Source organism: Oryctolagus cuniculus, chromosome 21 (genome assembly GCF_964237555.1).
Source record: "Oryctolagus cuniculus chromosome 21, mOryCun1.1, whole genome shotgun sequence".
NCBI classification, from domain to species: domain Eukaryota; kingdom Metazoa; phylum Chordata; class Mammalia; order Lagomorpha; family Leporidae; genus Oryctolagus; species Oryctolagus cuniculus.
Window position 1 is genome coordinate 14389973 of NC_091452.1, and position 26585 is coordinate 14416557.

The 26585-nt window shown below is 43.7% G+C and overlaps 1 protein-coding gene across 5 annotated transcripts in view; it reads right to left on the reverse strand.

Moving 5' to 3' along the window:
* Positions 1-26585, reverse strand: part of TAOK3 (TAO kinase 3) — a 200308-nt gene that overhangs the window by 71443 nt on the left and 102280 nt on the right. For 3 of the 5 annotated variants that reach the window (XM_051826866.2, XM_051826867.2, XM_051826868.2), the window contains exons 8-11: positions 24969-25082; positions 20159-20250; positions 4903-4996; positions 3356-3437 (exon numbers count right to left, since the gene is read on the reverse strand). In XM_051826866.2, coding sequence (XP_051682826.1) covers positions 3356-3437; positions 4903-4996; positions 20159-20250; positions 24969-25082 — 382 coding nt within the window. Of the gene's footprint in view, positions 1-3355; positions 3438-4902; positions 4997-20158; positions 20251-24968; positions 25083-25574; positions 25703-26585 lie in introns of all 5 variants that reach the window. The other 2 variants (XM_070065981.1, XM_070065982.1) reach the window with 1 other exon arrangement.

Sequence of the window (26585 nt, forward strand, 5' to 3'; positions counted from 1 at the left end):
GTGTCCCAAGCAGTGCCTTTTTTTTTTTATAAGACTTTTTTTTTTTTTAAAGAATAATTTATTTGAAAGGCAGAAACACAGAGAGAGGAAAGAGAGAGAGAATCTTCTAGCCACTGGTTCACTCCCCAAATGGCCATAATGGCCAGGGGTGGGCCAGGCCGAAGCCAGGAGCCAGGAGCTTCCTCTGGGTCTCTCATATGGATGGCAGGGGCCCAAGGACTTGGGCCATCTTCCACTGCTTTCCCAGGTGCACGAGCAGGGAGCTAGATAGGAAGTGGAGCAGCTGGGACTCGAATTGGCGCCCATAAGGGATGCCAGCACTGCAAGTAGCAGTTTAACCTTCTACGCCATAGTGCCAGCCCCACATCTTTTCCTTCTATCCTTTTAATTTCATCTCTAGATTGGCTGGACTTTGTTACTGAACAGTTTTTAGAAGAAAACTTCAGAAGGGTTGCATTGCTTAAATTTGTAAGGCTTGAAAAAGTCAGTGGCCCTTATAACTGAAGAACATCTTGCCTGGGCCACAAGGTCTTGATTTACAATTTCTTTGAATTCTGTAAATGCTGTTCAATTGCTTTCTGGCCTTGAGAGGTAGCTTTTCTCACCCCAATTGGTGGGAAATTGGTATTCTTTTCTTTTCTTTTTTTTTGACAGGCAGAGTGGATAGTGAGAGAGAGAGAGACAGAGAGAAAGGTCTTCCTTTTGCTGTTGGTTCACCCTCCAATGGCCGCCACGGCTGGCGTGCTACCGAAGGCAGGAGCCAGGTACTTCTCCTGGTCTCCCATGGGGTGCAGGGCCCTAGCACTTGGGCCATCCTCCACTGCCTTCCTGGCCACAGCAGAGAGCTGGCCTGGAAGAGGGGCAACCGGGACAGAATCCGGCGCCCTGACCGGGACTAGAACCCGGTGTGCTGGTGCCGCTAGGTGGAGGATTAGCCTAGTGAGCTGCAGCGCCGGCCTAGAAATTGGTTTTCCAATTGGTTTCCCCACCCCAAAATAAACTTTCTTGATCTGCTTATATGAATCTTTCTCCTTAGAGTTCAGGAATATCTTTAAAGTATATTTTTGTGATCACTGAAGGTCAATTTCATGTCTGCTCTTTAGGGCTCTGCCTAAATGTTACCTCCTTAGAAAGACCTCTCTTAACTCCTCCTTGAAAACAGCAATTCCTGTCACTCTTGACTCCTGACCCTGACTAATTTTTCTAAGAATTCACCACCAACTGGCATGTATGTATGTATGCATGTATGTATTTTCTTACTCCTCATTAGAATACAGGCTCCAGAGTAGGCATCTGGCTAGTGGTTAAGATGCTGCTTAACATGCCCACATCACACTGGAGCACCTGAGTTTGATACCTGCCTCTGGCTTCCTGCTAATGCAGGGAGATAACAGTGATGGCTTAAGTGTTTGAACTCCTGCCACTCACATGGGAGACCTGAACTTGGTTCCCACCTCCCAGCTTCAGCCTTGGCTCAGGCCTGGATGTCACAGGCATTTGGAGAGTGAACCAGGAGACAGGAGCTGCTTCTGCCTCTCAAATCATAATTTTAAAAGAATATAGGTTCCACAAGGGTAGCAACTGATATTTTCTTGTAACTACTGTATTCTCAGTGCTTTACCATAGTGCTTCATAGACAACCGGAAAATATTTTTTTGAAAAGTCGGGCCCATTTGATTTGATCCACCAAATGTAATCTAGAACAAATCAAATCAGAAAAAGATCCAAATTATTTGTTTCCAGAGAAGTTTCCTTCATATATATCATTAAATATCTTCTGCTTTTTCCAGGTTGGCATTTGTTAGCTCTCCTTTGTCTTCCACAGGCATCATTTTCTCTATCATCACCTTTTGAACTTTTATTTCTAAAGCATTTAATTCTGTTCTATTTCCTTAAGCTTATCAACCACTGGAAACCCTGGAAACAGATTGGTTTACTTTATTAGTTCATTGCTTATAAATAACTTCAATCTCTGTTATGTTTTCTCTCTTCCATTTCTTTCTTTACTTGGCCCACTTGATTTTAAAATCTTTTTGTGGTGTGTCACCCTAAATTTTTTCATTGAATCCATGGAGCATCTTATGGGAGTTCTTTTCTTCCTCTTTGATACTAATATAGCCTCCACTTACGTCATATTTATTCATTTTTGTGTCCTGTTTTCTGTTTGTTTTTAAACTCTTCACCTGCCTCACAGTAACAGAGATTGCACCTTTCTTGTGTTTGTGGTGTTTCGTTCTGGTTGCTGTTTTCCCCTCTAGACTTGTGGAGCTTTTGCTAAGGTAGACAAAGCAGCTCATGTCTGGACCATGCGCAGTTCTGACCACAAAGGAGAACAAGGCCACATCCTCCGCCCAGTTGCTTCTGCTATCATATCCTTATAGCCTGCTGTTCACAAGAAGGAAAAACTCACTTCCAAGCAGAAAAATTAGCTGGCTTCAGACCTACCACTTTGGGAACACTCAAAGCCAGAAAATAATAGAACAATGTTTACAGAGTTCTAAGGTAAACCAAAAATTTGTGGTCCAGCCAAGGAGCTCTTCACTTGTAAAGACAGTTGACATTTTTAAGCAAATTTAAGCAATAGGTTCCTTCTGAATTTTTCTTAAAAAGAAACATAAAAACTGCACAATAAAAAATCTTGTCAATCTAAAGATGAAACAAGCCAAAAAAAAAAAAAAGATTGAAAAAGATACATATATACTGCAAAAGGGTTAAAGAAATCTCTGCCAAATAAAAGATATTTATATTTTAAAAGATTCCCACATACTACACTGATACTGTGCGAACACACTGCCTGTGAACAGTCCGTAGTAAAACACTGCATGAAAACAGACACTCAAAACATGATTAAATCAAATGAATGCTACTAACATGATTAACTCTTGGTCACACATGTATGACATAATGCTATATGAATGTCTGCTTTATGTAATTATCCTATATCTCCACTTCCTGAAGATTTGATAATAACCCAAGTAAAAGTCTAAGAGGTGGCATCTAAACCAATGGTAGAACTTGTCCTGAGAGCTCTGTGGTAAAGCTCGTGCAGATATTAGTCAGTGAAACATCACAGCGATGATCAGAGCAACGAGCAGAAATGTCCTTTGTCGTAAGGCGAGAAAGGATGTGGGAGGAAAAACAGGAGAACAGGCTAAAAACTATCCACAGGGAACAAACAGCACGCACACTGTGAGAATGTCATTATTCCTATGCCTGGTCACTATCTCCACATAAATGACAAGGCAGCACATTTGAAACCAGTTTGCCACGATGAGCTGCTACAGGAATAGTTCCCCATATTCCGTTACAACATGACTTCAAATTCCCCTCCTCAAATCCAAATTTGGAAAATTACCCGTAATAGTTCCGCTGATGTTGGCCTTTCCTGAGGTATTTTCTGCAAGCAGTAATCTACAAATCTCCTAAAGGGGTCCGTCCTGTGTGTGCAAATACACCAAAAGATCACACAGTTAGGGTCTGCAGAACACTGATTATTTAAAACAATTTTCATTCAAGGGAGAATTTTACATTTTAGGGGACTTTATAAACAATCGGAATATCATAACTTGGCCATTTCCAAGTTTATGGCATCTACAGTGAATTCTTTTGGATAATGAATGTGGGTACAATTTCAGGTTAGTCAGCACATAAATAAATCTATCTCAGTATAGGGAGGTAAGGTCAAATCATAATATATGAAGGGAGTTAAAAGTTCATGGGAAATGGAATTATGTTAAGTCTATCTTGGTGCAAAACCCTCTTAAAATCCATGCAAAGCTCTTTCATAATTGCACTTTCCATGAACTGTTTGAAACCTCTTACATATGAGAAAATGCAAAATATTATATCTATATAGAAGTTTTATACACAGTTTTCTTTTCAGAGATAATAGGGTTATCGTATTCTCATGTCTGCATCTTCATTACCAATTGCTAACTTCTCCACCATACACAACATATAACAAGGTAGTAAAACTCCCCATAAAGGATGGGGAACTGAGGAAAATGCTTTCTGAATAAAAATACTTCCTATCTTCAAAACTCTATTTTGTCCATTCTTTAAAGTTGCCCTTTTCCCATAACTCTTGTGGCCCAAATAATTACAAAAATGTCATCATTTTCATCAAAAATAATAACATGTACTCTAAACAAATAATACGTGTTCTGTCTCAACACATTACAAATAATTTTTAAATTTGTATTCGTTTATTAAAGCGGCAGGAAAGAGGGGAGAGTGAGACAGTGCGTGTCAGAGAGAACTTTCCCTCTTGTTGGTTTGCCCCCAAATGCTCAAAATGGTCAGGGCTGGGTTGGGTCAAACCCACCTGAAGCAGGGAGCTGGGAATTCAACAGAGGTCTCCCACGTGAGTGGCAGAAACCCAACTACTTGAGCCATCACCCACTGCCTCCCAGGGTCTGCACTGCCAGGAAGCTGGAGTCGGAAGCTGGAGCTGGGACTTGAAGCCAGAGGCATTGGTGTCTTACTTGCTAGGCTAAACACACACTTCTCAACACACTGACGTAGACGAACAGTAAAAGTGACAACTGGAAAAAGAATGACACCAGAGAGGTCACTTTACCTCTGCTGAGAAGTGATGAGAGCTAAGGTGATGAAGTAAGACTATTATGACTGGGGAGCCTCGTGCATGCTCCCGGTGGAACATGGGTTCTGCCACACGTTAAGAACACAGTGCGAGCCATGGCGAGGGCAGACAGAAATCAAACCCTGTGTATGCATCTGTGCTCGCACAGCCGATGCTTGTGAGGCATCAGTGGCACGCACGGTGACACACAATGAAGAAATGAAATGCTTCGAGTTCGGATATTTAAAATGTAACTTAATGGAAGTGTGAAATAGACGTGGCGATTTTCTCAGAGGTTTAAAATGCTAGCAGAGTCTTACCATTCACTGGACTGCAGCGTGGGGGAATCATTCTGGGCAATGTGGTACAAGGCACTCATTGCATTCATGTTGAAAAGGGGGGGCTTCCGTTCAGCTGGAAGAAGAGAAAACACACAGTGCAGTTCTTGAGACAAATTAGGCAGATACAGAAATAAGGATTTGTGAGCGAAGCTTTGCTGCTAAGGCCATAGCTCCTTAGCACTATGAGGCCACCTAACTCACTTATTTTAATCTCCAAGGGCAGTCCAGGAGAGCCATTCAGAAGAAACTGTTGGTCACTTTAACACACACTGGCAACATTTCTAAGAGATCCACTTCAAAAGAATGAAATTTGCAGGAAAGGCGTTTGGCACAGCAGTGAGGATGCCTCATGGTACGCCTGCATCTCATATTACAATGCCTAATCTGAGTCCTATTTCCACTTCTGATTCCAGCTTCTTGCTGATGGGCACCCTGGGAGGCAGCAAGTGATGGCCCAAGTATTTGGATCTTTGCCACCCTCGAGAGAGATCAGGATTGAGTTCCTGGTTCCTGGCTTTGGCCTGGCCCAGTGCTGGTTTTTGCAGGCATTTGGGGAAGTGAACCAGCAGATGGGAGATCTCTCTTGCTCTCTCTCTCTGCCTTTCAAATAAAATTAAAAATAAATTTTTAAAAAAGAGTGAAATTTTTCATTGCTTATTTTTTTCATGTATCTTCAAAAGACTGGCCTTTGCCTGTTTTTCCCACAATAGGTATGAACACCTCGCTATGTTTTAAGAAAAACATATTTATTCATTTAAACATTTAGAAACTAAAAAAATAGAGAATGAAGAAAAAATATTATTATGGAATGGGGTATCTTAAACACCACTAACATGGTAGGGAGATAATTCCATTTAACGCTGTTAATAATTCCACAATTAGTGCTGTTTAGCGGCTCATCCAGGGCAAAGAATTGCCAGGCGTAGTAAGGGGAGGGGGGACTTGGGAGTAAAGAAGAGGAGGATAAATAATACATATGGCCTGGTCCATCCCATGCTAACAGTGACTGAGTCAGTATTTCTTACCAGAGGATTTGCTCCACCATAGTGGAAGGAATGATCTTTGCATTGGAACTCCTACAGTGCTCTCTTGGTATACTGTTCATCTGACATACTGCGCTTACATAAACACATATATCTTTTTTTTCTGAAAAGAAATCATAAGGCACGGGTATTTGGCCTCGTGGTTAAAATGTCAGCTAAGACACTCATGTCTCATATCTGAGTTCCCAGGATCCAACAGCTGCATCTGGCTCCTGATTCCAGTTTCCTGCTAATGAAGACCCTTGGAGACAACAGTGATAGCCCAAGTAGTTGGGTCCCTAGGACCCATGGAGGAGACCTGCATTGAGTTCCTGGGATCCCGGCTTTGGCACTTGCCCAACCTCAGCCGTTGTGGACATCTGGGGAGTGAACTAGTGGATGGGAGCTCTGTTGATCTGTCTCTCATATTTAATTAAAAAATAAATAAATAAATAAGCTCTAAGAGAACAAGATCTTATAACCTGACACTCTTATTCTTTTATTTATTCCCTGAGGACATGTATGAAAATACAATTCACACAGGAGGTGCTCTATTCATTGACCAAATGGAAAGAAATAAGACTCTGGTTTTGAGTACAGCTAATTTTACGCTATTTATTAGTTATTATGGCACAGACGATAAATCACTTTCTCATTCTACAGTGCTTACCCTAATGGATTCTTTATGTAGTCTCACTTTCTGCTTCATAATATGATCTTTGGTTTCATGACAACAGCTTCGTTTTTAAGTAAAGATTCTTCTATTAACACTTTGTGAAATCACAGCATGGCTAATTCTAGGCAGTACTTAGCAAGGGAACAAGAGCGAAGGGCAGGAGTCACAGGGCAGACCCTGTCGCTCCTCAGAGGAACAATCTGTGAAAAGCCACAGCGGCTAAAAAACAAAATCAAACCCACAATGGACAGTGTTGAGGAGTAAAGAACTTACAGTCAAGGGCAGTTCGTAAATTAACAGCTGCACTTGCCCTGTGATGCTCTGGGGGGCCTCTCCCGGTCTGCACTACGTGAGCACTGCCCCTCTGCAACGTGAACGCCTGTGATTCCACTGTCACTCCTCACTGACCTCACCACAGTATACCTTATACACACCAGGCAGGTACTGATGTTACAGGGACCTGAACACGTGGGAATCTGACAACTGAAGTAGACAAACGGATCTTCATCTGTTTCAAATATAGAAGGGGAAAAACGGTGCAGGTTTATTTTATGTTTTCAGGAGGTTGCCTCTAGAAAATTTCTAGAGTTTGGTCTTCTGGTAACTTAAAGTATTTAAAACCACATGGAGGGGCCGGTGCTGTGGTGTAGTGCGCTAAGCCATTGCCTGTAACACCAGCATCCCATATGGGCAGCAGTACAAGTTTCCTCTCCTGATCCAGTGCTCCCTCCCCCTCCCCTCCCCCTCTCCCTCTCTCCCCTCATGGCCTGGGAAAGCAGTGGAAGAGTGGAAGACAGCCCAAGTGCTTGAGCCCCTGCACTAGCCTGGGAGACCTTTCTGGCTTTGGATAAGCCCAGCTCTGGCCGTTGCGGCCGTTTGGGAAGTGAACCAGAGGAAGGGAGGCCTTTCTTTCTGTCTCTCCCTTTCTCTGTCTATAACTCTGCTTCTCAAATAAATACATAATTAAAATATTAAAAACAAACAAAAAGCATGTGGAAGTAGGAACCCATCACGTACTCACCCATCGTTCCCCATCATCCCTAGGACAAAGTCCAAATCCTTACACACTGCCTACTGGCCTTCATTCCAGGACCTCCAAGCCTCATTCTGAAAAGTAACCTCTTCCCCTCCTCTCTGGCCATCTTTTGCTTCATGAAAGATACCAGCTAAGAGCCTTCTACCCTGGCTGTTTTCTGTCTAGGCTCCTCTCTCTTTCCCTTTTATTATTATTATTATCGTTATTATTATTATTACTATTATTGCTATTATTTGAAAGGTAGAGGGAGGGGAAGGAGAGACAGAGAGGGTTCCCATTTGCTAGTTCACTCCAAAAATGCCTACAACGGCTGAGGCCAGGCCAGGACAAAGCTGGGAGGTGGGAATTCAGCTCCCACAAGAGCAGCAGGGACCCAGTTACTTGAGCCTCTCAAGGTCTGCACTAACAGGAAGCTAAAATTGGGAGCTGGAGCTGGAACTCAAATCAGGCACTGCAGTATGGGAATTCGGGTGTCCTAACTGGCGCCTTAGCTGCGAGGGAAAAAGCCTGCCTCCCACCTCCCCCTCCCTTTCATTCCTCCAATTTTAATTGGCTAATTCTTGACAACCATTCAGATCTCATTGCAAATGTGATTTCACTTCAGCAGTAATTTAACAAATATTTATTCAGAGCTTATTATACACTTAAAGTCACTTTCTGAGGGAAGCCTTCCCCGACTAGTCTGACTAGATCTCCCATCAGATTTTTTCTACTGTGAATCATATTTTTCCATTCTACCACACATCACACCCCAATTATCTGTGCAGTTTTACTGAATGCATGTATTCTTTGCTCAACTTCATGAAGGCAGGGACATAGCTGTTATGTTTATCATTGTCTTTCCAATGGCATAGTTGTTGTTCTACTTCATAACAGGAGGCCCAAAAATGCTTAATAAATAGATGAAGAAGGCAAATTCAAATGAAGAAGAAACTTTTTCAATAAGCAGAGAAGCTTTGTGCATAAGTAATCACATAAATGAAAAGAGACTGAATTTTGGGGTCTTTGGGCTTGCTAAGTGATAGCATCTTTCACCATCATGAGCATAGGAACCCTCACAGAAAAACACTGAATTACACAGGAAAAACAGCAGGGAAAGGGCTAAAGAAAGAAAAAAAAAACAAAAAAAAAAAAACAAAAAAAAAAACAAAAACCTGAAGAGGGTGAAAGTACCAAACAACAACAAAACAATAAAAACAAACTTCAAAACACTAATTCAGTAGCAATGAGAAAGGCACTAGCACAGATTTGAAACAGGAAAGGGGGAAAGACCTACAGGAGCAAGCACTCTGCCCACAAACAAGACAAGAAGATAGCCTGGCAAATGATGGTAAAATAAATAGCACTAGAAGAGAAGCATTCAAACACAGGTAGTCCTACCCACAGCACAGCTGTATGGCCTGGGACAGAGTCTCTGATTAGTAGCCTCGGATGGTCTCATTTACGTTCAAGTCCCTTGCGAGATGCATGATCAAAATCTTCTGATGGGGCCGACACTGCGGTGCAGCGGGTTAACACCCTGGCCTGAAGCGCCGGCATCCCATATGGGCGCCAGTTCTAGTCCCGGCTGTTCCATTTCCGATCCAGCTCTCTGCTAAGGCCTGGGATAGCAGTACAGGATGGCTCATGTCCTTGAGCTCCTGCACCTGGGTGGGAGACCTGGAAGAAGCTCCTGGCTCCTGGCTTTGGATCGGCCCAGCTCTGGCTATTATGGTCAGTTGGGGAGTGAACCACCAGATGGAAGACCTCTCTCTCTCTCTCTCTGCCTCTCCTCTCTCTGTGTAGTTCTACTTTCAAATAAATAAATAAATCTTTAAAAAAAAAGAAATCCTCTGAGCCATGGTGACAGGGCTCGTTGCTGAGCAAGAATATCATAGAGCAGGGGTTGGCAAACCACGGCCAGTGGGCCAAATGCAGCCTATTTCTGTAAAGTTTCATCACACAGTCATTCTGCTCATTAATGCACCATCTAGGCTCGATTCTGGGTTCCCACAGCCAAGGTGAGCAGTGACAGACACTGTGAGACCCGCGAAGCCTAAAACACTCACTGATCCTTTACAGAATGTTTGTCAACTCTTACTGTAGAATATAATAGCTTGCGGGCCGGCGCCGCGGCTCAATAGGGTAATCCTCTGCCTTGCGGCACCGGCACACCGGGTTCTAGTCCTGGTCGGGGCGCCGGATTCTGTCCCGGTTACCCCTCTTCCAGGCCAGCTCTCTGCTGTGGCCCGGGAGTGCAGTGGAGGATGGCCCAAGTGCTTGGGTCCTGCACCCCATGGGAGACCAGGAGAAGCACCTGGCTCCTGCCATCGGATCAGCGTGATGCGCTGGCCGCAGCGGCCATTGGAGGGTGAACCAACGGCAAAGGAAGACCTTTCTCTCTGTCTCTCTCTCTTACTGTCCACTCTGCCTGTCAAAAATTAAAAATTAAAAAAAATAATCTTTAAAAATATTTATCTGGGGCCAGCATTGTGGTATAATGGGTTAAGCTGCTGCCTGCAATGCCAGCATTCCACATGGGCACTACTTCAGTTGCCGGCTGCTCCACTTCCAATCCAGCTCCCTGGTAATGAATGACCTGGGAAAGCAGCGGAAAATGGCTCAAGTCCTTGGGACCCTGAACCCACATGGAAAACCTGGATTAATCTCTTGACTCCTGGCTTCAGCCTGGCTCAGCCCTGGCTGTTGAGGTCATTGGGAAGTGAATGAGAAGATGGAAGGTCTCCCTCTCTATCTCTCCCTCTCTCTGTCTCTCTGTAACTCTGCCATTCAAATAAATATAAATAAATCTTTAAGGAAAAATATGTATCTTGGGGCTGGCACTGTGGCGTAGTGGGTAAAGCCACAGCCTGCAGTGCCGGCATCCCATATGGATCCCGGTTTGAGACCTGGCTGCTCCACTTCCAATCTAGCTCTCTGCTATGGCCTGAGAAAGCAGTGGAAGATGGCCCAAGTCCTCAGGCCCCTGCACCCGCGTGGGAGACCCAGAGGAAGCTCCTGGCTCCTGGCTTCGGATCGGCACAGCTCCAGCCGTTGCAGCCAATTGGGGAGTGAACCAGTGAATAAAAGACCTCTCTCTGTCTCTGCCTCTCCTTCTCTCTCTTTGTAATTCTGACTTTCAAATAAATAAATAAATAAATCTTAAAAAAAAAAAAAAGAAAAAATATCTGGTCACTATTTGATTTCAATGTCCAGGAGTTTTCACAGTATTCATGAATCCAGCTAGTACTTTCAATGAAGATCAATTTAGCAAAAGATATTTTCTAATAAAAATCTTATTTACTTAAGAGCTATATGGTTTGATCTTCAGGAAATTGGGGCAGTGCCAGTAATATTATAATATTCCTGTTCAGTGACACAAACTCACAATTCAATTTGTAAAATATTTTAAATATATTTCCACTTGCTATAGGTTGAACAAGGTTTAACTCCCGAATTCATTACTCCAAAGTCTTGAGAAGTTAATGGAACTAAGAGGGTGGAAACTTAACCCAGGTGTGGTGTTTGCAGGCAGGGCCTCTGGAAGGTCACTGGATTGGATTGGGTCGTTAGGTGGAACCCTCATGAGTAAATCCTGGTGACTTCATAAAGGACCACGTTGACATGGACGGCAAGCACACCTCTCCTTGCCATGTGATGCACTGCACCACCTCACAACTCTGCCAGCAAGAATGCTACCACTAAGGGCCAAGCCAATGAGCCCGTCTTGATCTGGAACTGTGAACCCCCGAAACTGGGAGCCAAATAGACCTCTTTCCTTCTTAAGCTATCTCAGGCACTGCATTAGAGTAGTGAAAAGCTGACTAATACAACACTATTTAGAAGAGATGGATGCCGGCCAGCACCGTGGCTCAATAGGCTAATCCTCCGCCTGTGGCGCCAGCACACCGGGTTCTAGTCCCGGTCGGGGCGCCGGATTCTGTCCCGGTTGCCCCTCTTCCAGGTCAGCTCTCTGCTGTGGCCCGGGAGTGCAGTGGAGGATGGCCCAAGTGCTTGGGCCCTGCACCCCATGGGAGACCAGGAGAAGCACCTGGCTCCAGCCATCGGATCAGCGCGGTGCGCCAGCCGTGGCGGCCACTGGAGGATGAACCAATGGCAAAAAGGAAGACCTTTCTCTCTGTCTCTTTCACTGTCCACTCTGCCTGTCAAAAAAAAAAAAAAAAAAAAAAAAAAGATGGATGCCATAAAGAAAGAGGACAACATGCTATTCAGGTACTATCCACAATTTTTAATGCAACTTCAATGTTAATGTATAATTTAAGTTATATTGTCTGTACCTGGAAATTCATTAAATTCAAACATAAACAAAACAGAAAAATCATTGCTAAATGTATATCTGAGCAGTTTAATCTTCTTTCATAGAAAAACACCTTTCTTTTACAAGTCCATTAACGAAATAAATAGTGGAGAGATGGAGATAAGCTGTCAATGAGGCACATGGATGGTTTATTACCTTACTGGTAGAATAAGCTTTCAATAATCGCTGAGGACTTACATGTACCCAGGAACAATTTAATTTTGTGAGTATTTACTGAGTATCTATTGTCATATCTCTGACTCTAAGATGCCTCTGACTGTAAGAGGCAGCACCCTTTTATTCCTGCCAATTATAAGATGCTGTTACCTATAAAATACCTACTTCTAAAAATATGTATATTTATTTATTTGGTTGTTTGCTTTTTGACAAATAAAACTTGTATATATTTGGGGGCTGGTGCTGTGGTAGAACAGGTAAAGCTGCTATCTGCAGTGCCGGCATCCCACATGGGTGCTGGTTCGAGTCCCGGCTGCTCCACTTCCCATCCAGCTCTCTGCTCTGCTTGGGAAAGCAATGGAAGATGGCCCAAGTGCTTGGGCCCCTGCACCCACATTGGAGACCCAGAAGAAGCTCCTGGCTGGCTTCAGATCAGCTCAGCTGCTGCCACTGTGCCCATTTGGGGAGTAAACCAATGGATGGAAGACCTCTCTCTGTCTCTCTCAGCCTCTGCCTCCCTGTAACTCTGCCTTTCAAATAAATAAATAATTTTTTTAAAAAAAGTATACATTTAAGGTGTACAATGTGATGTTTCACTATTTTTAGACATCGTGACGTAATTATCACAGTTAATATACCCACTAGTCACTATTTGTGTGTGTGTGTATGTAAGAACATTTAAGGTCTACTCTCAACAATTTCAAGAATACAATGCTTCTTTTTTTTTTTTTTTTTTTTTTTTGACAGGCAGAGTGGACAGTGAGAGAGAGAGACACAGAGAAAGGTCTTCCTTTGCCGTTGGTTCACCCTCCAATGGCTGCCATGGCTGGCGCGCTGTGGCTGGCGCACCGCGCTGATCCGATGGCAGGAGCCAGGTACTTCTCCTGGTCTCCCATGGGGTGCAGGGCCCAAGCACTTGGGCCATCCTCCACTGCACTCCTGGGCCACAGCAGAGAGCTGGCCTGGAAGAGGGGCAACCGGGACAGAATCCGGCGCCCCGACCGGGACTAGAACCCGGTGTGCCGGCGCCGCAAGGTGGAGGATTAGCCTAGTGAGCCACGGCACTGGCCACAATGCTTCCTTATTAACTATAGTTATCATGTTGCTTCCTTGTTGTATTTAGTTATTTTATTTAAATGGATAAAGAGCAAGCAAGCAAGCTCCCATCTACTAATTCACTTCCCAAAAGTCTCAAATAGTTGAGGCTGGAGCAGGCCAAAGCCAGGAGCCCAAAACTCAGTCTCAGTTCCCCATGTGAGTGGCAGGGACCCGAACACCTGCCGCTTCTTTGGGTTGCACCAGCAGGAAGCTGGGCTTCAAACCCAGGCACACCAGTATGGGTGCAGGTATCCAAAGCAGTGTCTTAACCACTGCACCAAACACCCACTCCAGCTTCCTGGTTTTATATATCCCAGGACTGTTCTGATAATGACTAACATTTATGGAGCACATACCATGTGCCAGACATAGCAAGCACTTTAAATCCATATTTTCATTTAATTTAGACAATCCCCATAAAACAGTGATTCCTGTTATGCAAATTTCAGACAGTTAAACTAATCTGACCAAAGTCATGCAAATAAGAAGTGGCAGAATTGGAATTAGAACTCAGGGTTATCTCACTGCAGAGTCTACAATGTTTAGCATAACTTGACGCTACAGCCTATCAATTTGAAGGAATAGCTGTTGTGAACAATAAAACAATAAGTTGGGAGAAGGCTACCTTGTCCTTTAACTTAGAAGATCATTTCATAAAAGGCAATTAAAGTTAGGCTGACAAAGCCTGTTGTTATACATATTTCAATTCATCTTTTGTATGAAGATAAAATTAGGAAGCAAGCACAAACCAGGGCTGTGTCAAGAGAGGAAGTACTAAGATATCTTCTGGCATCTGTACCTATTTCACCAGTGTGAACCACTCTATAAAACTTTAGTGATTACTACATCTACACAGCACAGAATCTGATGTGATGATTATCTGCTTCATTTAAGAGAGTTGGAAAGTATAGAATCTATGTTGCACTTCGGAGAGTGTCTAGTCAGAAAATAATTTGTTAAAACCATGTGTGAGGCCGGTGCCGTGGCTCAATAGGTTAATCCTCCGCCTTGCGGCGCCGGCACACCAGGTTCTAGTCCCGGTCGGGGCGCTGGATTCTGTCCCGGTTGCCCCTCTTCCAGGCCAGCTCTCTGCTGTGGCCCAGGAGTGCAGTGGAGGATGGCCCAGGTGCTTGGGCACTGCACCCCATGGGAGACCAGGAGAAGCACCTGGCTCCTGCCATCAGATCAGCGCGGTGCGCCGGCCACAGGGCGCCAGCCGCAGCAGCCATTGGAAGGTGAACCAACAGCAAAGGAAGACCTTTCTCTCTGTCTCTCTCTCTCACTGTCCACTCTGCCTGTCAAAAAAAATAAAATAAAATAAAATAAAGTGTGGGCACTACTTAGCTGTAAGGTTCAACTCATCTGGTACCTCCTTCTTAAAGCATCATAGCTGAGGAGTTGCTAATAGGATCTCAGTATTACAAGTAAAATTTTAGTTCATTTTTATTTTCTAAAACTTAAAATCCAAAAATAGATCCATTGCCCTGGAAACACCCAGGAAGCTACACCCACCCAACCTTGGCCCCAGGAAATAGCCAGGCAGCCCTACCCACCCTGCTGCTGCTCTGGAAGCAGCTGTGTGGCCCCACCCATGCGCTCTCAGTCCTGGGAAGCAATCATGCAACCAGCCCTGACTGGATTGGCCCACAGAGACCCAGTGAAGCGGAAATGTGGCCCTGCCCATCCACCCATAAATCTGAAAGCAGCTGACCAGCCTTTCCTTAGCAGTTCAGTATACAAAGGCCTCCGAAAAGCAACCAGGTGGCCTTAACCTCTGTCTTATGCCCACTGAAGCCTGAGAAACACAGGCTCAGCTCTGCCCTCCAACCCTCATCCCTAGGAAGCAGTTGGGAAGACCTTGCTGGGCAGTTTGGCTCCCAGAGGTCCTATGAAGTTACCTGGACAAGCCTGGGGCTGACAGGTGCCTTGGCTGGGCACACTGGTGAGGCCTGGCTGCCATGAGGCCCTCAGACTCTGATAAGCACCTGTGTCTGATACTGGGCACATTGGACCAAATACACTTGGACCCACAGGGGTGACGCCGCTCTTATATAACCCACAGAATCTGCATGTACCGTGTCCAGAGCTAGTAGTGAGCTCACTCCACCTAAGAGAGCTGCACCCTAATTGGTGCTGTAATCCCACAACTACTGCAGTCCAAGCTACTGAGATACCCATAGGCATTGCCAACAATGACTATAACTGAAGAAGCTACACAGACATTACATGAAAGTGCCCACCTGGAACCAAAGACAGCACAGAAAATCCAACCAGCAGCCAAGGACACATCACCTACAGAAAGTCTTTTACTAAGAAGACCACCCTATAAGATTGGTAGAAATAATTGGCCCACTGTATGCAAAAAGATCAAGGTAGGGACACAAGACACATGAAAAATCAAGGTAACATGATACACCCAGAGGAACACAAGAACTGCAGAAAAAGGCCACAAAGAAATGGAAATATATGAACCTGACACGACCCAGTCAAAAAGAAAAAAAAAAAAAGAGGAAAGAAAGAATGAAAGAAAGAAAGAGAAATTTTAGTGAATAAAGCCTCATTGGCCACCATTAAACAAGCAAATATCTGCACTACGGGTGTTCCAGAAGGAGAAGAAAAGGGAAAAGGCATAGGAGAACTATTCAATGAAACAATCGATGGATTCTGCAAATCCTAGGAAAAATACAGTCATCCAAGTCCAGGAAGCCCGAAGACCCCTAAGAGATTCAACCAAAAAAGATCTTTGAGGTTACAAACTGCCAAAAATACCAGACAAAGACAAAGAGAGAATTCCAAAAACAGCAAGAAAAAAAAGTTTCCAAGTCACTTATAAACAAATCGCATACGAGACGCTGGTGTTACAGGTGGCGCCTTTTACCTGCTACACCACAATGCTGGTCCCTACTACTAACTTATCTCCCTACTAGTGGTTCAGAAGACCTCTTACTCCTTAGCAGCTTCCCCAAATTTATTAACCTGACACTTAAAAACTTTTGCCAATCTCATAGGTGTAAAATAACTTTAACTGATATTTTCTTTTTTAAAAACATATTTATTTATTTTTTTGAAGGGCATAGAGGCAGAGTTAGAGTTAGAGTTAGAGAATCTCCCATGCACTGTTTCACTCCTCCAAAAATCCCCAGTAGCCAAGGCTGGACCAGGCTGAAGCTAGAAGCTGCTAACTCAGCCCAGGTCTCCTAAGAGGGTATCAGGGACCCAAATACTTGAGCTATCACCTCCTGTGTATCAGCGTGCACATTAACAGGAACCTGGAATCAGGAGTGGAACCAGGACTAGAAATAGGCACCCTGACATGGGATGTGTGTGTCCCAGGTAGGATTTTTTTTTTTTTTTTTTTTTTTTTTTTTTTTGACAGGCAGAGTGGACAGTGAGAGAGAGAGACAGAGAGAAAGGTCTTCCTTTGCCGTTGGTTCACCCTCCAATGGCTGCCGCGGCCGGCGCGCTGCGGCTGGCGCACCGCGCTGATCCGATGGCAGGAGCCAGGATCCAGGTGCTTTTCCTGGTCTCCCATGGGGTGCAGGGCCCAAGCACCTGGGCCATCCTCCACTGCACTCCCTGGCCACAGCAGAGGGCTGGCCTGGAAGAGGGGCAACCGGGACAGAATCCGGCGCCCCGACCGGGACTAGAACCTGGTGTGCCGGCGCCGCAAGGTGGAGGATTAGCCTAGTGAGCCGCGGCGCCGGCCGCCAGGTAGGATCTTAACCACTAAGCCAAAGACGTGTCCCTAACGTGGTGAGTATATTGTCATGTTTGCTGTCCATTTATGTTTCTTCCTAAATGAATTGTTTGATTACAATCTTAATCCATTTTCTACTGACTACTTGGCTTTTTTAAAAAATATTTCTTTGAGACACAGAGAGACACAGAGGGAAGGAGTAACAGCCAGAGAGCCTTCAATCTTTGGTCCACTCCCCAAATGCCCACGACGGCTGGGGCTAGGCTGAGCTCAAAGCCAGGAGCCAGTAACTAAATCCAGGTCTCCTGCATGGGTGGCAGGGACCAACCTCCTGAACTATTACTACCACCTCCTAGGGTTTGCATCAGCAGGAAGCTGGAGCAGGCGTCAGAGGCAGGCATTGAGTCCAGGCAGTTCAATATGAGCTGTGGGTATCTTAACCAGCATCTTCACTGCCAGGACAAATGTTCACCCCTGCTTTTTGTTTTAAAATTAATTCTGGACCAAAACTTTGTGCATGTTTCAACTGCCTTCTCCTAGTCTCTAGCTTGTCTTCTAATTTTTATGTTTTACATAGTTTTGTTTATAAGTGGTAAATATTATCTAATTTACCATTATGCTTTTAAAATATGGTTTAGAAAATTTTTTTCTACACTCATAAAGGTATACTAGAGTAATGACAACACTAATGTTGGTGCTGGTGTTGTGGCGTAGTTGGTAAAGCTGTGGCCTGCAGTGTTGGCATCCCATATGGCCTGTTCGAGTTCCGGCTACTCCACTTCTGACCCAGCTCCCTGCTTATGTGCCTGGGAAAGTAGCAGAAAATGGCCCAAGACCTTGGACCTCTGCACTCACGCGGGGGACCTAGAGGAAACTCCAGGTTCTTGGATTTGGATTGGCTCAGTTCTGGCAGTTGCGGCCATCTGGGGAGTGAACCAGCAAATGGGAGACCTCTTTCCACCTCTGCCTCTCTGTAACTCTGCTTTTCAAATAAATAAATAAATAAATATTTTTTAAAAATTTCAAAGGAAAAAGAAAATTTTTATAAAAAAACACTAGTGCTTCTTATATGCCAGGCCATGTTTTAAGTGCCTTAAATAAATTAATCTTTTAATCTATCCCATGAAGCAGGTATTATTATAATCTTTATTTTATAGATGAAGAAAGTGAGGCGTATGGGCAGGGTGTGATTCTCCCAAAAGTTTTAAAGTTTTACTTTTAGGTATTTAACTGCTTTGGCATTTACTCTTATGTATAGAATTTTTAGTAATTAATTTAATGCCTCTTCTATCTTACACTAAACTCTGACTCATCTATGAGTTTGTCTCTACACTTTCTATTCTTCCCCTGCACCAGTACCATGCTGACTTAATCAAGGCATGGATGTTGGCACAATGGTCCTTCTATCCAAATTATGTTTCTTCAAAATTATTTTGGCAAGTTTTAGTCCTATGAATTTTAGGGTTACCTACATAGCATAGCTGGACGTTCACTCAAAGTCCCTTTCAAGCATGCAAATACCTATTTTGTGCCCACCCCCAAATCAGTGCAAACAAATTTGATCAACCTCCTTTGCAGTGAAAAAAGAGATTAACAAATAATTAAAATCTAAGAAAAACAATCTATCCCCTCATTATCCAGCAATATAAGATGTTTAGTAAAATGTGGTATACCCATATAATGGAATAATGTGATACCATTAAAACAATGAAGACATCTAAGTTAGTAATATAAAACAGATTTCTGTGATACTGTTAAATGAAAAGTTGAAGTACAGAACCATGTATATATGATAACTATGGCATAAAAGTGAAGAGCAGAAGTTTATATATATCAGGAAGGATATACATAAAAGTAATCATAGTGGTTCCTTGTATGTGTTGGTATATATATATATATATGTGTGTGTATGTGTGTGTGTGTATATATATATATATATATATATATATATATATATATATGGTTCGTAGTATGTGTTGGTAAGGGTGGGGTAGAAATTGTGCTGCTAGGGCCAGGGGTGGAAGAAGGTCTTTCACTATATGTATTTTTTTGATTTACCAACTATGTGAACCTGTTACCTAATTGGAAAAAAAAATGAGTTAATATTTTCATTTTCTTTTCATTAATTCTGCTTCTTTTATCATTAATATCTCTTTAGTGTCAAAAAACAGATAAACTGCGAGTCTTCACCATATGTTTCTTTGTTGGAAGGGGTCAATGAAGCATTGGAAATGTAAGAGCAAGTACTCCAAGTCTTCTTTGTGGGTCAAGCATTTTAGGAAAACCCAAAACCATAATTTGAGAATCAAAGTGGAACTCAAAAATTCTTACAGGATCAATTTGGATGCCAGGAGAAAAGGATTTAAACAAAATTAAAATCTAAATTCATAAAGTTAAAGAATTTTTAAAAAACTGATTTTTAAGAAGTTTCACTTTTTAATTTAAAATTTAAACAAATACGTAGAGAAAAACAGTGTAACACCGGAGTCATCTCACACTGGTCATGAGAAGTCAACTGTGCAAATCTTTCTCAACTCCACACTTGCTGAATAGCATTGGTTCTTGCAGTTGGCTATAATGGGAGCATTTACACCAGAGTAATTAGCAAATGCTACATTCTCTGTTCCAAAGAGAATTCATTTGGTAAATTTGCCAACACACCATCAGATCAGGGGTAACTTTAACATCTATGAAAATTCAAAATATGCAATAAGAGAAGAGATATTCTGCAGTATTATAGAAACTTTTAGATATCACAATTTCAAGTGAAAAAATTTTATGGCTAGGGTAGCTTCTGACATAAAATTTTCTCTGAGGATGCACTCTATATGGGTTGAAAAAGTTTTAGAATTGGATTGCTAATAAGCAAGCCTTCTAGTACTTTCTCAGTTCTCCCTAATATAAGGTTGAGTATAAATGAAGGTAAAGGTACCATGAAGATAGAACCTACTTTATCACTCATGGATGATATGGATGGATATGTTTCAAATACTAGTATCTTGCTTTTTCATGTTTAACTGCCAAATCTTCTTAAACTTCTCTAAATTTACATGCAAATGTAGCAGAGGGAAAGCAATCTTTTTTATATAAGAACACAGAAAAATACATAATAAATTCATACTGCCAGGCACACATTTAACAGTAACTCATTAAATAAAAGCTGGATGGGTTTACTGATAATCATTATAAGGAATGATTCTTAAAAATACAATGAAAACAAATAACTACTTACCCAGTTCAATACAGGTGATCCCAAGTGACCAGATATCAACTTTCCCATCATACTGTCCTTCATCCATGGCTAAGATCACCTCTGGGGCCATCCTACCAAACATAGCACACAAAACTCAAGTTGCAAATTAAAAACAAAATCCCCTTAATAACGTGATTCAGTGAAATAGCTGTTAAGAGTATTCGAAAATTTTATCTAACACAAACCATTTTGAAAAATATTATTCAAAATATAACTACATGAGGAATAACACATTGTTTTCTACAAATCCCTGCTCTGTCCCTTACCCTCAGCTTCCTCGTGGGTAAGTTCCTTGACCTATCTGTAGTTTCTTCACCTATACAATCAAGTGTGTTCTAGTAGCTACCTCATAGAGATTTATAAAGGATCAATATACTTGAAACACAAATAATCAAGTTACCTTAAACAACATGAAAAATACTTTACATCATAACAACATAACACAATATAGTTGGGGGCCAGCGCTGTGGCACAGTGGTTAATCCTCTGCCTGTGGCACTGGCATCCCATGTGGACACCAGTTCTAGTCCTAGCTGTCCCTCTTCCAATCCAGCTCTCTGCTATGGCCTAGGAAAGCAGTAGAAGATGGTCCAATCTTTGGGCCCCTGCACCTGCGTGGGAGCCCTGGAGGAAGTTCCTGGCTCCTGGCTTTGGATCCGTACAGCTCCAGCGATTGCGGCCATTTGGGGAGCGAACCAGCGGAAGGAAGATCTTTCTCTCTGTCTCTCCCTCTCACTGTAACTCTATCACTCAAATAAATAAATAAAATCTTTTAAAAAATATACAGTCAGTTATTCCAAAAATTATATAACTTATGAAAACAAATAAACAATCCAGGCTATGGTAACAGGTGTTACTTTTGCACATAGCTTGTTTCTTAGGAGGGAAGAGGCCCTGTCAGTTTTTAATGCTTTGAACAGAAAGAACTGTGCTCTATTATTGAGTCTGTGTAGTTGTTTAGCAAATGGTATTTGATGATGATGGCAAGAAATTCCAGTAGCAGCTGATTTTTTTTTAAGGTAAGGAATTTTCCAAGGGTATAAGCCATTCTCTAGGGTTTAACGAAATTCTAACTTCTCTGTGAAAGAAGGAAAGGAATATGGAATAGAATAGGGCAAAAAACTTTAAGCCCAAATGACAAGCCAGGTGAAGCATCAGAGAGTACAGCGAACACAAGAACTTTGATTCCTTTTACCGAAAGGTGACGTTCACGCTCGCTGGCTAGGCAGAGAGCTAAAGAAGCCGCCGTGTCCTTACCTGGAGACGTGGCCTCCAGAAAGAAGTTCAAAAGAAACCTCAAAGGGAACCTAAAACCTGAGCTTGGCTGGTGAGTTGATAATCCTGCTCGGTTTTCTCATGGTGACATCAATGCTATTTCAACAATCTGTAGTCACTGAAGGTTTATACTAAGTTGGAGTGTTTCTTTGCTCGCTATTGAGTTTCTATTGTTCTCAGATGAAATCTCACTGGTGAGATACTATCAAAAAATAAGTAAATAAAGGTGGCTAGTGTTTGGCCCAGCAGTTAAGTGGCCACTTGGGATGCCAGCATCCCATATCAGGGTGTCTGGGTTTGAGTCCTGGTTCTGTTTCAGATCCTGGATTCCTGCTAATGTGCACCCTGGGAGGCAGCAGGTGATGGCTCAAGTGTTTGGTCCCTGACCCCGTGTGAAAGATCTGGCTTGAGTTCTAGGATCCTGGTTTCAGTATGGCCCAGCCTTTGCTGTTGCTGGCATTGGGAGAGTGAACCAGCAGATGGGAGATAACTCTCTTTCAAACAAAATAAAAGCAGACAATTCTAAAATTTAAAACAAAACAAAAATGTTTTGAAAAGAAAAAAAAAAAAACCTCTTCACTACTGTGGGGAGCAAACCGGACTAGACTGTTACTGGAATTAAGACTTATTCTATGCATCTGCTCTCCCACAATATGGCGCTGGGAGAGAAGTAAACAGCTTCCGCACAGCTGCCTCCAGTTCAACCAATTAACTGTAGGACTTGCTCCTGATTGGAGAGCAGCGTACTCAGCCGAGTTGGGATTGGCGGAGGAGGACTATAAAGGAGGAGAGAGACGGCATGCACCAGGAACATCTATGGGGAACATCTAAGGGAACCCGTGCAGCCCCCCAGAGAGCCGGCCAGCGGTGTGCCGCTCCCCTGCGGAAGTGGGGAATGCGGCCAGGGGGAACTGCCCTTCCACGGAGGTGGAAGGGATAGTAGCCAACCCGGGAAGAACCAGCAGCAAACCCGGGGAGGGCCGAGCAGACGAAAGAACAGCGCAGGGTCCTGTGTCGTTCCTCCACGAAGAGGGGGAGCGACATAATGGTGCCGTGACTCGGATAGGAAACTTAGCTCGGATAGGAAACCTAGGACGGATAGGAAACTTAGGAGGGAAGAAACGGGAAGAAGCAGGAAAATACCGGAGAGAGAGACTAGCGAAGAGCCTAGGGGAAAGCCGGACGAAAAGGGTGCCGGAAGAAGCTATTGAAAGCCTAGGCATAGACTTGGATACGGACTACGGGGGGAAGCTGGGAGGAATCTCTAAGGTCGAAAGCGAAAGTGAAAGCTAGAACAAACAGACTCGGACGCGGACTGTGGGGAGAGGCCAGGAGAAATGAGGGAGGAATATCGTTGGAGGAAAGCTTGGGGAAACATACTGGGTAGAGAAAAATGTTAGGGAAATTGAAGCCGCGGGGGGCAGGCCGAGGCGGAAACGAAAGCCACTTTGGGGTTCTCAAGTTAGCCCGGGAATAGGGGGCGAAAAGTTGAAACCAGAAGCTGAGACGCAAGCCAGATTGGGATCCGTCTGATTAGCCCGGGGAGCAAAGGACGGAAAGCCAAACCGTGGGGCGGAGACGTACGCTGGGTTGAATTCGCCAGGCTAGCCCGGGGAACTTGGATTGAATGCTAGTGGTGGAGACGCAAGCTACGCTGTGTTACTCGCGGAAGCCGCCGCGTGCAGAGAGAGCACGGGGCGTGAGTAGATAGGGAACGGGGCTGGCGTAGGCCGTGGTTCAGACGCGAAAGGGTTAAGCGTGGAGACCGCGGACCGCGCAAAGCCGGGAAGCCGCGCAGATGAGGCGCGGGCTGAAGCGGCTCAGAGCCGGTGAGGCGCGGAGAAGCAGCCTCGGGGCGGAGCCCGCTGGCGGGGCGAGGCACCGGGAAGCTGCGCGGAGCCGTGAAGCTGCCGGCAGGGCGAGGCGCCGGGAAGCCGCGGGGATAAGAGAAAACAGAAGTTTAGAAATGGAATGAGAGCGGGAAGCTGCGGGGATAAGAGAAACAGAAGTTTGGAAGTGAAGTAAAAGAGAAATGGGAATGCTGGAAGATAGAAGTGAAATGGGAGAGGTAGGAATGCCCGGAGATAGAGAAATAGAGAAAAATAAGGCCTCCCCTCAACATGCCAATTAGAAGGCTTGGATTCGGTCTGCCCGATTAGTGAGGCGATGAGCACCTGGGCGGCTAGCCGCAGGTCACCGAAGACAGGCACGAATTAACATCAGTAAAGCTTCCCCACAATGCAACAATTAGGAGGCTTGGATTCGGTCTGCCTGATTTAAGGCGGTAAGCGCCAGCAAAGCTCGACCAGAGTATGAGCTGCAGGTCACCGAAGATAGGCACAAACCAACACTAATAAGTCTCCCCCACAATACGGCAATGAGAAGGCTTGGATTCGGTTTGCCTGATAGGTTTTGTAAACACCTGCAGGCAGTTCTAGCAGAGCAGAGCATGCGCTGCAGGGCACCGAACACAGGCACGCATCAGCGCCTAAAAACCTCCTCACAACATGGCGAAGAGAGGACCCGGATTCGGTTTTCCTGATTGATAGGACTTGTAAGAGCCTGTGGCAGCTCTAGCAAGTAGAGCAGAGTGTGTGCCGCGGGACACCGAAGACAGGCGCGTATCAACGCCAAAAATAAAAAGAAAGGGGGATCTGTGGGGAGCAAACCGGACTAGACTGTTACTGGAATTAAGACTTATTCTATGCATCTGCTCTCCCACAATATGGCGCTGGGAGAGAAGTAAACAGCTTCCGCACAGCTGCCTCCAGTTCAACCAATTAACTGTAGGACTTGCTCCTGATTGGAGAGCAGCGTACTCAGCCGAGTTGGGATTGGCGGAGGAGGACTATAAAGGAGGAGAGAGACGGCATGCACCAGGAACATCTATGGGGAACATCTAAGGGAACCCGTGCAGCCCCCCAGAGAGCCGGCCAGCGGTGTGCCGCTCCCCTGCGGAAGTGGGGAATGCGGCCAGGGGGAACTGCCCTTCCACGGAGGTGGAAGGGATAGTAGCCAACCCGGGAAGAACCAGCAGCAAACCCGGGGAGGGCCGAGCAGACGAAAGAACAGCGCAGGGTCCTGTGTCGTTCCTCCACGAAGAGGGGGAGCGACAACTACAAAAAATAGAATCAATGCCATGAGTCCACCTTGTTCATCCACACACATTTAAAAATTCTTTTTAAAAAACTTATTTATTTGGAAGTCAGAGTTACAGAGAGAGAGGGGGAGAGAGAAATCTTTCATCCATTGGTCATTCCCCAAGTAGCTGTAATGGCCAGGGCTGAGTCAAGCCAAATCCAGGAGCCAGGATCTCCATTTGGGTCTCTCACATGGGTGGCAGAGTCCAGATCCTTGGGCCATCTTCTGCTGCTTTCCCCAGGTCATTAGCAGGGAGCTGGATTGGAAATGGAGCAGCTGGGACTAGCATCCTTACGGGATGCCTATGCCACAGGTGGCAGTGTGACACACTATGCCTCATTTTAAAATTGTCATACTTTCTAATTCTACATACCAGTAAGGCGTGCCCACGAAGGAATTGGCAGGAGAAGCCATGGAGGCAGATCCAAAATCAGCTAGTTTTACCTGACCTGGCTCTGTTAGAAGAATATTTCCTGCTTTAATATCCCTGTACAAAAAAAAAAAAAGAGAGTTATAAAATTATTTTTCAATTTTGATTATGGAATAGGTCAGAGCATGCAATTAATAACACAAAAAAAATTAAAAAAAAAAAAAAAAAAAAGACCTTTCTCAGACAGCCAGAAGGGGACTTAGTAATTACTACATGTTGTAAGGGAGCCCAGATTCCTGGGTGTACTTACAGGTAGGTCATAGTAATTACTTAAAGGTGGAGCTTTCTTCTGAGGGGAGGGGATAGAACGAGACAAAAGGCAGACACGGCAGACAGGGAAACCTCTTCAGCTGCTGTGCTTCTAGAAGCCCATTCTTAAACATGCTAAGTGCAGTAGTCATCGACGGCATTCCTTGTGCTGGGAAAACTGGTGCCATTTGCAACTGCCTTTGTGTTTTTGTTTCCAAAATCCATGACATTTTTGGAGCCTAGGCAAATCTGCAGCGATTCTATTGTCTACCTCCGAATAAACCTCAACTACACACATACCTTTTTTTTCTTGCCTGTGACCCTTTCTCTCTGCCTTTAATTGTAACTGCAACTCTAAGGCATTTGAGGGTACATGTTACATAGAAGGTGTTATTTTTATAATAACACTGTACAGTAAAAAGAAGACCCTGAAAGATCAAAACAAACAAGGATTACGGGTTAGGAAATTACATTTTTACTGTATCACTACAAAGAATCACAAGTGGTTACTACTAAAGCTATTAGATGTTTTATGCAGCAAAAGTTTTTCAAATATGATTTTAAAAATTCATTGTTTAGTATGGTAATTTAGAATGACGAGATGTGGATGTTTATTCCTTAGTCTTTTTAAAATAGGCATGAGATATAATGACTACTAGGAACTACGAACTGTAAATTGATGGGCCATGGAAAGATAAAGTGGAAAGAATGAAGAAAATGAATGTCAAGTTGAAAATGACAAGCTTCAAATGCTTCCAAAATAACTTTTGTAAAAACTTCCCTTGAAAATTCAGTTTCCTTCCTCATGATGACATTAGGCATTGGCACAGAGAACTAAAAAAAAAAGGATTATTTATTTCTCTTTACAACAGAAAAATATGTTTTCTCTATTATTTTTAATTAGAAGACTGAATTGTCTTTTAAATCAAAATAATAAAAATCTAAGACATTTATTTTTAAATTTAAAGAAAATTCTTTAGTTTTTTGTCTTTCCCACTTCTAGTACATACTAAAGAAGATAAAGTTTAATATAGAATAAAACAGTAAGTTAATGTACAGAGAGAGTGTAACAAAGGCACCAAAAAACTGAATTATGGTTTTTCAAAAGAAGCAGGTAATAAGCAAATTGGCATTCAGTAGTAAATATCTCGGTACCAAAGAGATGCATCTTTCAAAAAGTTGTCAAATCCACAGACATGGGAAATGTATTTAACCAATACTTATTAGACACGGATAGGTTCAGTCTCCATCCTTCTAGATCCGCTGAATCCCTGGCAGGACTGCGGCCTGTCCATGCTGGGGGAAGTTCTG